Source organism: Scomber scombrus, chromosome 2 (assembly GCF_963691925.1).
Source record: "Scomber scombrus chromosome 2, fScoSco1.1, whole genome shotgun sequence".
Classification (NCBI taxonomy): domain Eukaryota; kingdom Metazoa; phylum Chordata; class Actinopteri; order Scombriformes; family Scombridae; genus Scomber; species Scomber scombrus.
The window spans coordinates 3,856,245-3,868,810 of NC_084971.1; the positions used below are offsets into that span (position 1 = coordinate 3,856,245).

The window sequence follows — 12,566 nt, forward strand, 5'->3', positions numbered from 1 at the left end:
AGGCACACAATCCTTTGCTCATGACATGTGTTGAATACAACAAAGCTATAAAACAATCTCTGTTCAGTGTGTATTCTGTCTGCGGTAACAAGGCTTGGCTGTTTGGTTTGAGATGAGAACACTGTGTTCGAGGTAATGCATATGTGATGTGACAGCCTATATCTCTGTGCAGCCCCTCTCGCTTCTCCCGCAAGTGCTGTTTACTTCAGCCGAGCATTGTGGGAAAGCTCTGCATGGGGTGTCCTCTGCTCAGCCGCCCAGCTTTTTCTGATTATCGTCACGCTGGATACCGGGAGGCTGACGCGAGTCAACTCGGGGCCACTTAGCTTTTGTAGGGCTTGGAGAACAGAGTGCTGGTGGAGGGTTGCATGCTGGGAGGATGCTACTACCTCATTTAAAAGTAAGCAGCGAGTCAAGTGTTGGGTTATGAAAGGAGTCTGATGGCACCAGGGAGAGTGGATTAATAACGTAAACCCAGCTTGAGTGTATTGTTTGTACACTATGAGATGTCTAAATAAATACAAAAGCTTCCATTCTTCATGTTTGGAGATGATATTATGGTTTTGTCGGATGAACAAGTGAGCAGTGTGATGCCTGAAAGAAGGAGCAGATTGGGCAAATAATTCTGAAGCTCTGTGACAAATGGCAGAGTAAATCACTCTTTATGCTGCGTGGAGCAGACACCCCAAAACCCTGAGCAAAGGACCAAGTTAGAAGTACTGCACTGAAGGGGTTCATTCCAAATTAGTTATATATACCAGTTATAAAAAGAAATACAGAGTTCATACATTTCTTCAAAAAGATTTTGATATTTAAATTCAATATAACATATTTATTGTTATATCCTCTAAAATACCAATATTCTATTTGCCTACTGTTGGGTTCAATAGCATGAGGCTTTAAACACGTTTAGGTAATTAAATATAGAAATATATATATATATATATAGAAAGAATATATATATACATATATATATAATGAATATAGAAATATTCAATTTAGCTCTGTATTGACCTTTAGTTAATTGAGAAAGTAGATGATTTACAGGTTTTTGAGTTTTAAGTCTTATCAATGTTCACTAGGTATCTGGAAATGCGATGAGCAGTATAAAATACATCAGTTTGTATCTGACACAGAAATTACGTTTAAAATATTTACTCAGCACACTGTATTTAACATGAGCTACCTCACAAAAGCCAAGGTCCTAATTCATAATCGTTAAGCTTCAAATATTTATATAATGTGCGTGAAAGAAAACGTGATAAGATCAGCAAGATTGTTTTAATAGACTCACCACTGTTGTTCTTGTTGAGCTAAAAAAAATCACATACAGTTCAATCACAGTCCAACAGTGTTGTTTCAGACTGATGTTTCTTTCCCCTCACAAACAGTTAAACCAGTTTGCAGACGACTTAATAATTCACGTTAATAACACAAAAACATTTAATTTAGTCCTGTCTGTCCCATTGTAACGTTTTTTTATGGAATTTACATTAATTAGTAGATTAATGATCTGTCAGTTCCACCTTTAAAAGTTCTGGCTAAAGATTAATATTATCTGAAATTTGTTTAAATTAATCTCAATCACAGTATTAAAAAAAAAGGTTTATTAGGATCAGAGCTTAGCAAATTTGGACAGGAACCAAATAAAGAATAAACCAGCAATCAGAACCCAACCCTAGGTTTACTGGTATTTTAGATGATGTGTATATATTATCACATATCAGAAGGTTTAGGAATGAATGTCCCAACATGAGGATATTGTGAATTTGATCACTGGTAGCCACGATATAATGATTGATCCTGAATCAGCTTTTGTTCCGAGGCCAAGTCAGAAATTTCAGAGCCATTGACTCAAAGACAAAATTTACTGCAATGATTCCGATGGCAAACAATGCTAAGTTCAGATAAATCATAAGTCATCTATGTAAAAAAATGTGGGACTATATATTATACTGTTTCATGAAAATATAAACACATAGAACATGTTCATGTTGATCCTTTTCATGTCATTTCCGGGGGAATGGAGGGAAGTTCAGTCTGTAATATGCCAATGCAGTTCTACCTGCATGAGTAGATAAACCCCCTGCTACTAGATACAAATCACCCGACAGTGAATGAAAAAAATAAGAGCAGAACAGAAGTCTAAGCGAAATCGATTGAGCTCTTCTGATGAATGATTAAAAAATAACTATTTACAACACTTGCTTATCTACAACACAGAAATCGTGTCCTCAATTAGAACATGCACAAGTCAAGGACCTTATCAAAACAAAGTTGATTTCTTTAAGTAATGTTTAAACACACTTTCAAAAACGGACCGTTGTCAGATGTCCTGTCGTCGCCATGGTACTCAGACTACGAGTATGTAGAAAGTAATAATATATACATTGAACAGAACAGATAATAATATTGTACATTTCAGTAATATTCCCTGTTTGATTGAAGACTCGTACATTATAGTCTATATATAGGCAGAAATGATTTTCAAAGCAAACTCCTTAGGAAATTTACATAACTCTTCATAGTTTTCCACGACAGATATTTCACTCTGCAAATGAATGTTGTTATGTAGCATCCACAAAACGGAGTAAGTTTGGCCAGTAATTACAATGATCTCATTGAGTAAATTGACATTTGCTGCATGGATGTTGTTGAACGAGACATCCATGCAAGTCTGTATAAATGAGGTCCCTTAGAAAACTATTAACAACAGTTGTGTTGAGAATTACAAAACAGAAAAAGAGAACCCCCGACACTGTAATATTTTGCTCTGTACATAAATTGTTGCTCTCGCCGGCTTTACACGCTAGTACAGTTTGGAATCTCCCTTGTGCTCTCGTAGGCATTTCCGACTCCCCCTGAGCAGAAACAAATGAAACAAAAGAAGAAAAAAATAAGCCAAGAACAAAGATGCTTTAGAAACAAGCCAAGCCAAGAACAAAGACAGAGCTGCTTAAATGCCTAAAAGACAAATAACTACTTAGACACTGACACCATGGACATGTGTTAATGTCCAACTACGGACATTAACACATGTCCATTGTTGTCCGAAAACTATTAAAACACATCAATGAGCCACTCTGTTGCAATGGCTGACAAGCCTCTTCATTATTATGAACATGGGCACTGTCATTTCATTTGAGTCAAACACATATACACTCTTTTCCTGCTAGAAATGTTTAGTATAGTACCATATGTGTATTAATCCACGGCTGAAAATAGTCCCTAACAAATGCACTATGAACTCCTGCTTGTGAAACATTTTCAGGTGCCCTGCTGATTTAAGAAATGATATGATCCTTTTTTTTCTTCTTTTTAAAAAATTGCTATACTTAAGACATAAAGACTAATGACGTCAGAACCAATGGGCTTAAGCTTTAAGGCCACAAATATGACCTAGTGTGCCCTTGGGACAAAATATCATTCAAAAGATGTCTTAGTGATGCACAAGTGAGGCCAAATTTCACGTATTTCCAAACAGAACTGAATTGAACTGAATTGTGGTGAAGGGCGCTAACCCTAAATAAGCCTCAGATAAAAAAGGGCATTGTGTTGGTAAAACACTCACATAAACACAATGGGCCTCATGCAAGAAACACTTGTGTGCATACATTTGTTTTTACATTATGTGTATGAAAGATTTACAAGAACTTGCCGCATTAACCAATTTTCTCGTATTTAGGATTTTCTCTTATGTACAAACAAAATGTTTAAGTGGTGCCGACCTGTCATACCAGTCACATACAACCAACTTGGAGTTTCTAAGCAATAAAACTTTGTTGTGGCTAATGGATTGTGCCCATTATGAAGGTTAGGGTTTGGTTTTACTACTCTAGCAAGATGTTTTTTGGCATTCAATTTCATATCAAACCATTTCTTTTTTATGTCTGTGACGGTGACAGTGGAGACAAGGTTCACAGCACCGCTCATTTTTTCTCATTCTTTGGCTTTTTCGTGGCCTTTAATTCCACCTCTTAAGCTACTAAATAATATGTGTTTCTGTTGATCTATTTCTGACAGCAGGACCTCAGTCTCAGAGCTCGTCAAGTTCCATTTTGATGAATGGAACTTCTCTACAACTTGCTGGACGCATGCTGACCTTATATGGCATTTTGAGGGCGTCAATTATGCAAACGTACTGTTCTCTGGAATGCGTGTTCATTTAGAACAGGTGGACTCATTCCTGGCGATATGAGTGTTTGGTGAATCACACCCGTACAGGTCCATCTCACCAAAAAAGTAAGATACATTTAAGATAAGAATAGACAAAAAGGTTCTTGCATGAGGCCCATTGTTTGTTTTGGTCTTTTCAAGTGATTTGTTGGCAGTATAAAAGCATACAGAATAATATCAGCCTTATCCTTTAAAATACAGCTCTATGAAGCATGACTTGAATGACTGAAAATAATCAATCCACAAATGAATGCCTCCACTCCCTCTGAACCTCTGCCATTCATTTAGGAGGTTAATAACAAATTGTTCAAATGTTACACCAAGACTGAGAAACAGTTCACCCCTTCACTAAAACATTTTCTTTTCTTTTGGCATACTGTCTTTCTCATGTGAGCGCTGGAGTTGACACAAATGTTTATTGAACTACATGAATGTATATTTTAATGATCTAATGTATTTTCACTTCTCTGAACAGGGCTTTTCAGCATCGCTTGCTATATTTTCTTGGTTAAAATGAGCCGCAACCTTCAGATGGATTTAAGCAGAATACTGATGGCTGGTGTTTGAAAGTTTCCACTACCTGTTTCCATTTTCTACAGCTATTCTGTATTTCAACAGCGAGGTCAAAATCAGCTAGGAATCCTAAACTGTGAAAGTACAGGAGCTTTAGCTGTTATGAAACTATTCCAGAGTCAAATGAATCCAGAGAATGCACTGGCCTGATGACCTGCAATGCATATTGTTGGTAATGCGGGAAAAAAACAGACTCTGAGCTTCATATAAGGTCAGAGTAAGCAATATTTGGCTAATTTGCTTTCGACAACTTGTTTTTTTTTGTGTTGGGCTGAAATATTCCCTTTAAACAAGTTATTAAGGCCTCTGTCTCTACGCTGCAGCTGGCCTATTGAATCCCGAGGACACATGCTTAAACGTGTTGATTTTATTAATTATTCATTGTTCTCAGAGCTGCGAGTCTTGCTTGAATCCACTCTTTACTCCATTAAAACCCTTCCAGTACTGTCTGTAGTCTGTGGCTCCCTTCTGCTTTCATGTTCTTTGAATAATTAAAAATGCTAAAAGGAGATTAAGTTGCCAATTCTCTGTTTAAAAAATAATCCAAATTCAAATAACTAAAGTATGCCTAAGGGGTGAATCTGCACACATTGAATCTATTATCGAATTGACTTTTTACTCTAAAACCATCTTATGTATTCATGAAAGAAACAAATCCTGTCTCGCCTAATCACGAGCCCTTTCAAGGAACTGACAGTGTGATCATGTTCATACAGGATGGGAGCTTTTCACTTACTTTTGACCCTGGTATCCAGTTCCTTCTCCATGAGTTCTTTGGATGTGGAGAACTCACTCAGCGTAATTTTAGGCGTGCTGTCGCCCTGGCCTACTGAGCCAATCATCTCCTGTTCTTTCTCCTGGTTCACCTCTGCGTATATGTTGATCCAAGGTATTTTTCTATAGATTTGTGAAGGGAGAGACAATAACGATGTAAAAAAAAACCCCATCTTGTCTTTCTTGCAACATTTATGTGGAAAACACTTTATTTTACAGGTCCTTAAATATAATATTAATTACTTGGACATAGATATTACCAAACCCCAACAAGACTTTATAAAATGAAACTAATGAATGATAATTAATGCTGGAAAGGTAAAACAGAGGTAGGAACCTTCCTGCACTATAGCTGGGAATTTGCATTAATGATACCATTCTGGGTTGAAGTTGTGGATTTCCTAAGTGTCTGCTTGGGTACAGTAATCCTCCTGACTCCTGCTTTGTGTTTATTAAGGGATAGATATCAAGTATCCAATGTATCAAAAGGAATATTTTCTGTTATTATGGTAGGTTTGGTTATAGGCCTCCAGAATTATCTTCAGACATTGGAAAATTGCTGTGTCTCCAGACCTGAAGGACTGGATAAATGGAACGTGGAAAATTGAACAATCGCTTTGGAGTTCTTTTGGACCTTTACAAGGACTGATGAAAACTTGGTTCAAAGTTACCAGTGACTGAATATTGTACACCCCCTTCCACTTTATTATGAACTGAATTTCTCACTTCCGTATATGTGAGTTAGATTTATTTGCATTTTTTATTTCTGATTATTTAATATTCCCCTTTTCTATAGACCATGTTTCATAAGTTGAATTGAAATGACAAAAGAAAAAGTATTATCTGGAACATTTCTGAGTAAGGGTGGTGCAATATGGAACATATTGTAAGAAAAAAGTGGTTGGTTTAATTGGTTAAGTACATATTCATTACGTCTAGGTTCATATGTAGTTGTTCATTTGTGAAGTTTTTAACAAATTAGATGTAGGTTGTTATCTACAAATTCCAAATGACCAAAAATCAACCTTCCAAGGAAATGTCCTGAGAAGGAATGAAGAGCCTCATTCATTGAAACTCACATAAAACTAAGATCAACCATTCTCTCTTAGAGTGAAAACAAACATAAGTCATAAGTACCTCTGAAATGACAAACTTTTATTGCAAACCCATTAATATATTTCACAACTAACCTCAAAGAAATTCCCTCTCTTCCATCGTGCTGATATGTTATGACATGCCAACTTTCAATGTTGTGTAGACTATTATCATTCCTCAATAACTCATTTATAGGAAAATTAACAGTAACAGTGCTATATTTTCCCATCTGTATTTATAACAGCTAATATACATCTTTATTTAGTCACCATCCAATTTATTTCCAATTACTATTCATTTTGGTTCTTAATTGCACTATTTTGTCAACTGTGAGATTTCTTGAAAAATGCATCCTCTTTAGACTAATAGGAAAAATTTCGTATCCATAATTAATGACAGCTTTTCCATTTCCTTCCGACTTTTCAAGAGAATCATTTTGAGTATGAATAATTTATTCAGCAAATAACAGCCAAGGCACAGCAACGGCATATTAAATGGTCGTTTTCTCCGCATTTGATCACTGATTAAATCCAGTGCATGTGCTTCATGCATTGGAATGATGCTGCAAGTATATCTACAGCCTCTAGGGGTGGATATGTCAAATCTCAAGGCGCGATTGTAATTGATTGGTCCATAATGTGCTGCTCTGATATCATCAATAATAGATAATGTGGTAATAGATATACAGTCTACTAAACTATGTGCAGCAGGTAGAAGAAATCACAAGGGTGCGTACCTCTTGAATTTGTAGATGAGGAACACTGCTAGGCCCAGGAACACCACTGATAGGAGCATCAGCATAGCCGAGCTGCTGTGTCTAGGGTTTGAATCCACCAAGGGTGCTGTGGAAGACAGACAAGACAGAGAAGATGATTCTATTGTTACACATAGAGGCACAGTTGTTTGAATCCAGCGAATAACCACATATAACCATTTATCATTCATAAATCAGGCCTATTTCTATCTGAATAGTCTAAATAAATGTGCTTTGTCCCCAGAGTGTGATTTGTGAAAATCACTCCCTGGGGTTTGAAGTGTTTTTATTCATGAAAATAAATCAGAACCACAGTGGGCCGATGGAGCCTATTAGGCTATTCCTTGCAGCTTGAAAAGCATGATCATTCACTGAACCTAACCAAGTGGTTTTTGTGCCTGTGCCTAAACACCGCATTGTCACATCATAAAACCTCATTTTTTAACAGTGATGTGTTATTGGTTTTGGAAAGCACAGAAAAATAAAGTCCTGGTGATAACCGTTAATGGGGCGCACAATTGGAAAATACTCCTTTGTGCCATTCTGGAGTCACATGGCCAAAAGACATATTTAGTCATTTAAATTGGACGACCTATTGTGTATAACTGTAGAGGGTAGTTAAGCATTTGGCTACATTTGCTGCATTTAAATCATATTAATGATGATCAACCCTTTATCGGTCGAATAACTATATTTGGTAACTTCTGTAAACATCCAAAATAGCCTCCCCGTGCCTCTCTGTGAGGTTGTAGAACCATGTGGACTTTTTATAAATAGACTTTTTGGAAAATGTTTTACCCTACACTGGCAAGGAACCATATATGGTAACTTCATTGACATTGATTTGCAAACATGAAAATTAAACATTTTGAAAAAAGTCACAAAAGCAAAAAAGTCAAACCCCCAATAACTCTCTAGGGTTGAAAATGTGAATTTTCAAGTAAAGAAAAGTAAAGAAAATCAAATAAAAATAAGGTATAATTTAATTTAAATGAGGCCCTTTGACCATATTTTCCAAAAATATGTGTAAAACCTGTCGTAATAAGTTGGCTAAAAAGGTCTAACACAGAATTGGATGATAATGTATACCTTATGCTAACACAAAAGTTGTATGGTTGACGAGAGACAGCAGGAGGGTTAAATTACATGTTGTTAACTTACATTGTTGGAAACTGTGTATAACTGAATATAACAGGTTTGTTAGGCTGCATCTGGAACATTAACATCATAATAATGTTGACTAATGTGCACTGCCCTTACAATTAATAAGGTAAATGACAGTATACATTAGATATACAAACAGTAGCAGGGTCCAAAAGTCTAAAACCACTAACCCATTCATATACTGACACACAACAATGATGCACTGAGATGAGGTGTGTATATTTCATATCTAAAAAGGTCATAAGCAGAATATAATTCATCCATTTCAGGTGGATTTGAAATGTTCAAACGCACACATGCTCACATTTATCTCCAACGAGAGCCCAACTCAAATAAGCGCTTCCTCCGATTAATATCACAGTACATGGTTTTTGCTTTGCGTCCACCTTAAATTCCTCTCATTATTTTGGAGCGTGCAATAACGTCTGTCATTGCAAAGGAAATCATAATGCATCTTCCCTCCGTTTCCGTGCGAGGACCTTCAGCTCAGAGACGGAGGCACATACACCGGTGACCTTTCTCAAGCAGCTTGAAGGCTTTTTAGACCTTTTCTTGGGAGGTGAAATATAAAGTGGGATCCAGCTCGGTACACCTCCAATGTCATTAGAGTGCAGCAAACCACAGAACGTCACCGAGCAGCACATGCCAGGCTGTTAATACCTAGCACTTTGAGCTACAGACAACTCATGGCTGCGTGCCTCCAGAGACTGTGTGCCTAATGAAACCAGCCAAGCAATGAAGTCAGTGTAAGATCCGTCCAGCTGTGGGACACAAGACTCGTAGAGGACTACCATGGACTAAGCCAGTAAAAGTGTAGTTTTCCAGACCGACAACATTATTCACAACCGATTCGCCTGCATGAATTCAGCATGGAGTTGAAACCCATAACGGCAATTTGTTTCTTTTTGGCAGGAGTGCATTTGAAGGTCTCGTACCCAACCAACCTTTCCATTTCCAGCAGTTACAAACCGAACAGAGCTGTTGACTCTTCAAGCTTTTTTTTAAATTCTGCTTCTGCCCTTAAATTGTACAGTGTTCCTTCTCAAGGACTAAATATTCAACATAATTATACTCAGCGTAACACTCATTTTGTGGTTGGATGGCTGTAAAAGAAATAGAACAGATGTTCAGCTTTTGATGGCAGGCATAAAAGATCCGTCGTCTCAAGGAGCTCCACTTAAAATCAAACCCCTCCCACACTCCCCTGTGTTCTTTTGCCTCGGATGGAGGCAGACTGACAAGAATTTTAATTGGTGGACGAACGGAAAAAAATCTTGTTGTCAAAACATGATTATTACAGTTCTATTTCTTGGCACTTCAAAATTAGAACATTAAAAAAAATGTTAGGGCAAAACAAAATTACCCTGCAAAGTTCATATTAAGGTTGATAACTTAATGAAAGTATTGAAAGCAAAGAGAGCAAATGTTTCTTACCCAGTGTTAATTGTGTGTTGTACACAATCACCCTTACACCCGGCTTCAGCTCGAACTCCACCAAATTTTGGTTCAGCGCACTTACAATTATGTCAGACACCTGTTAAACAGACACAACATGGTATATTTTCAGTCTGAATAATACAATTTGTCGAGTTAAAATACGATCGTAGTCTCCCTCACCTGCTCTAATTCCTCCTCGCTCTTTTTCTTGCCCTCCGATTGGTTCTTGTGAGGTAACAGGAAGAGCTCAGCAGCTGTCGGAACTCCCGGGAACACAGCTACCAAAAGCTGCTCTTCTGGGAAGTCAGATACCTGTGGAGAGTCAGGAACACGCTCCATTAGCTATCAAGCTGTGACAGGCAGCGTTATAAATAACATCAAAAACATGCAACTTTGTGCTGGCACTGCTGGGACCATTAAATCATACATCGGTTATGTCAGCCGACTAATATGAAATAGATTACTGAGTGAGATAGGAACTACATTCATTACGTTCATACTCTGATCTGGTCACTCCTGACAAGAATGCCCCAAAGCTGGAAGTGGGTACTGACAATAATAAGTTGTCTCTAGACACAAAGCCTCAGAGCGAATGAGTGTGCACAACACTGACAGCATTTATACACCAGCCTAATTAAACAAGTGCTGGATAAATGTTGCAGTGAGAAGAGTATACCATGTGAGTATAGCAGCAGACTCGAGATGACTGACTGAACTAGCTTTGATGTATATTAGGTACTGTATGTGGCTGCTGGAGTTACTCCCGGCTAAAACAGGCTAGTTTATGTATAAAAACTGTTACCAAGTAGCCAACAATGACTTAATGGACTGTATTAAAGCAAAGCTAACACATTTTTATTCATATAGCACAGTCCTTTACTAGTAAAGTCAATGGGCCTCATTCATAATCAGCGCCTACATACACATCTGTGCTTTTAAAAAAAAAAATCATTGCATATAAAAGAAAATAAATACATAATGCAATAGATTGTACATAATACATGCAGTATATAACAATAACTAACAAAAGAGAAATGTGCAGGAGGAGTCAATAAAACCCATCAGGGCTTGTTGGTATGTATGAATGTTTTAAGTACAAATCCAGGATTCATTAATATGTATTAATATGTATATACTAATATGTTAATGCATGAATTTTCACTCTGCAAACAAATGTAGAACTGCACAAATTATAAACATCCCACTTTTGGATGACAGTAGCTTGTATATTGACATTTCCATATTGTAATGTGACACTGATTCATTGGCTGAGCAGTAGAGATTGATTTAGTTCAGTTCCACAGATCTACACATTTACCAACATTATATTTAGTTAGTACATGCACGAAATAAAAGTAACGGGTCTACACCTTCTTAGACATTGCAGGATGCCGCATAACCTTCTATTAAAGATGATGTTACATTTGTCACAGAATTTAATTATGTACTTAAACTCTCATTAAAGATATAAATGGATTTAAGTGGCTATGTAAACTCAGCTCTTAAGCTAGAGAAGCGGCAACATTTCAAGAGTTGGTTTTCAAGTGTCTGACTTTTCCACCCTGTTCAAAGAGTTTTAGATGATGTAAATTATGTTATGTTTTATTACATGCCGTTTCTGGTTTTTTGTTGTTTTTTTATAATCGAGTATGGAATATGTTTTCTCTGGACGTGTTTTTGAGTAAATGCTTCAAACATATAAAGAAAAAAAAAAAAAAAAAAACACCCTTGAAAAAAAATCTGTGGTGCTGGTTATTGTTTTTAAAAAAATATTTTATATATGATTTATGAACTACAGCAAACATTTTTGATTGAATATCAATAAACAAATGTAAATGTATTAAGTGTAAAACAAATCCGTTAAAAATAATGGCTAGTTAAATGTTAGTATTTTGGTACTTTTTGACACCGGTGCATTAGTTTATTCACTTGCCATCACCAACAAGGTGTTACCATCTTCATTTAACAGAGTGTTAAATGCATAATGACCTTTATGTGTCTAGTCTAGTAACACATCAGACATTGTGTTCATATTGTACAGAATGTGTGAAATGTTCAGATTAAGGTCAGACAACTGAAACTACTTGATGAAGGTTAGAGATAGATTGGGATTATATTTCTATATTATTATATCGTTAAATAATGAGAATGCCACTGTTGACTTCTGGTATGAGACATGGGATAAATCTAAATCTCTATTCTCAAATTCAGACATTTATAAAACCTCTCCCTGATCAACACTTCCTTACTCACATGTGTAATATGAACACTTTCTGCATAGGCATTAGACAAAGCAGATTAGCTGCATCATTTTGCAGTTTAATTTGTAGAAGTGCATGAAAAGCATCCGTCATGGTAAATGTACATGTGTTTTTTTTACCCATGTGTGTCTGTTCATTATGATTATAAATGACCATGAAATCTGGTACAGACATTAATTGTGTCCACAGAATGAATTCTACTGAAACCCCCTGACTTTTCTCCATCTGCATTTAATTAAACATTCATCAGTAAAGAGTGAATCAGCAATAATAACGTAGCGACAAATTTAGTGAAGCGTATAATAGCGATGTCGGTTCCAGTTAATTCTCTT

At 36.6% G+C, this 12,566-nt stretch overlaps 1 protein-coding gene across 1 annotated transcript in view; it reads right to left on the bottom strand.

Annotated features, from left to right (window-relative positions):
- Window positions 1-2,746: 2,746 nt before the first annotated feature.
- sorcs3a (sortilin related VPS10 domain containing receptor 3a) overlaps window positions 2,747-12,566 on the bottom strand; it is a 214,908-nt gene continuing 205,088 nt past the window's right edge. The window contains exons 24-28 of the mRNA XM_062436064.1: window positions 10,154-10,285; window positions 9,971-10,070; window positions 7,355-7,460; window positions 5,486-5,646; window positions 2,747-2,861 (exon numbers count right to left, since the gene is read on the bottom strand). Of these exons, the coding sequence (XP_062292048.1) occupies window positions 2,803-2,861; window positions 5,486-5,646; window positions 7,355-7,460; window positions 9,971-10,070; window positions 10,154-10,285 (558 nt within the window). The 3' untranslated portion in view covers window positions 2,747-2,802. The remainder of the gene's footprint in view (window positions 2,862-5,485; window positions 5,647-7,354; window positions 7,461-9,970; window positions 10,071-10,153; window positions 10,286-12,566) is intronic.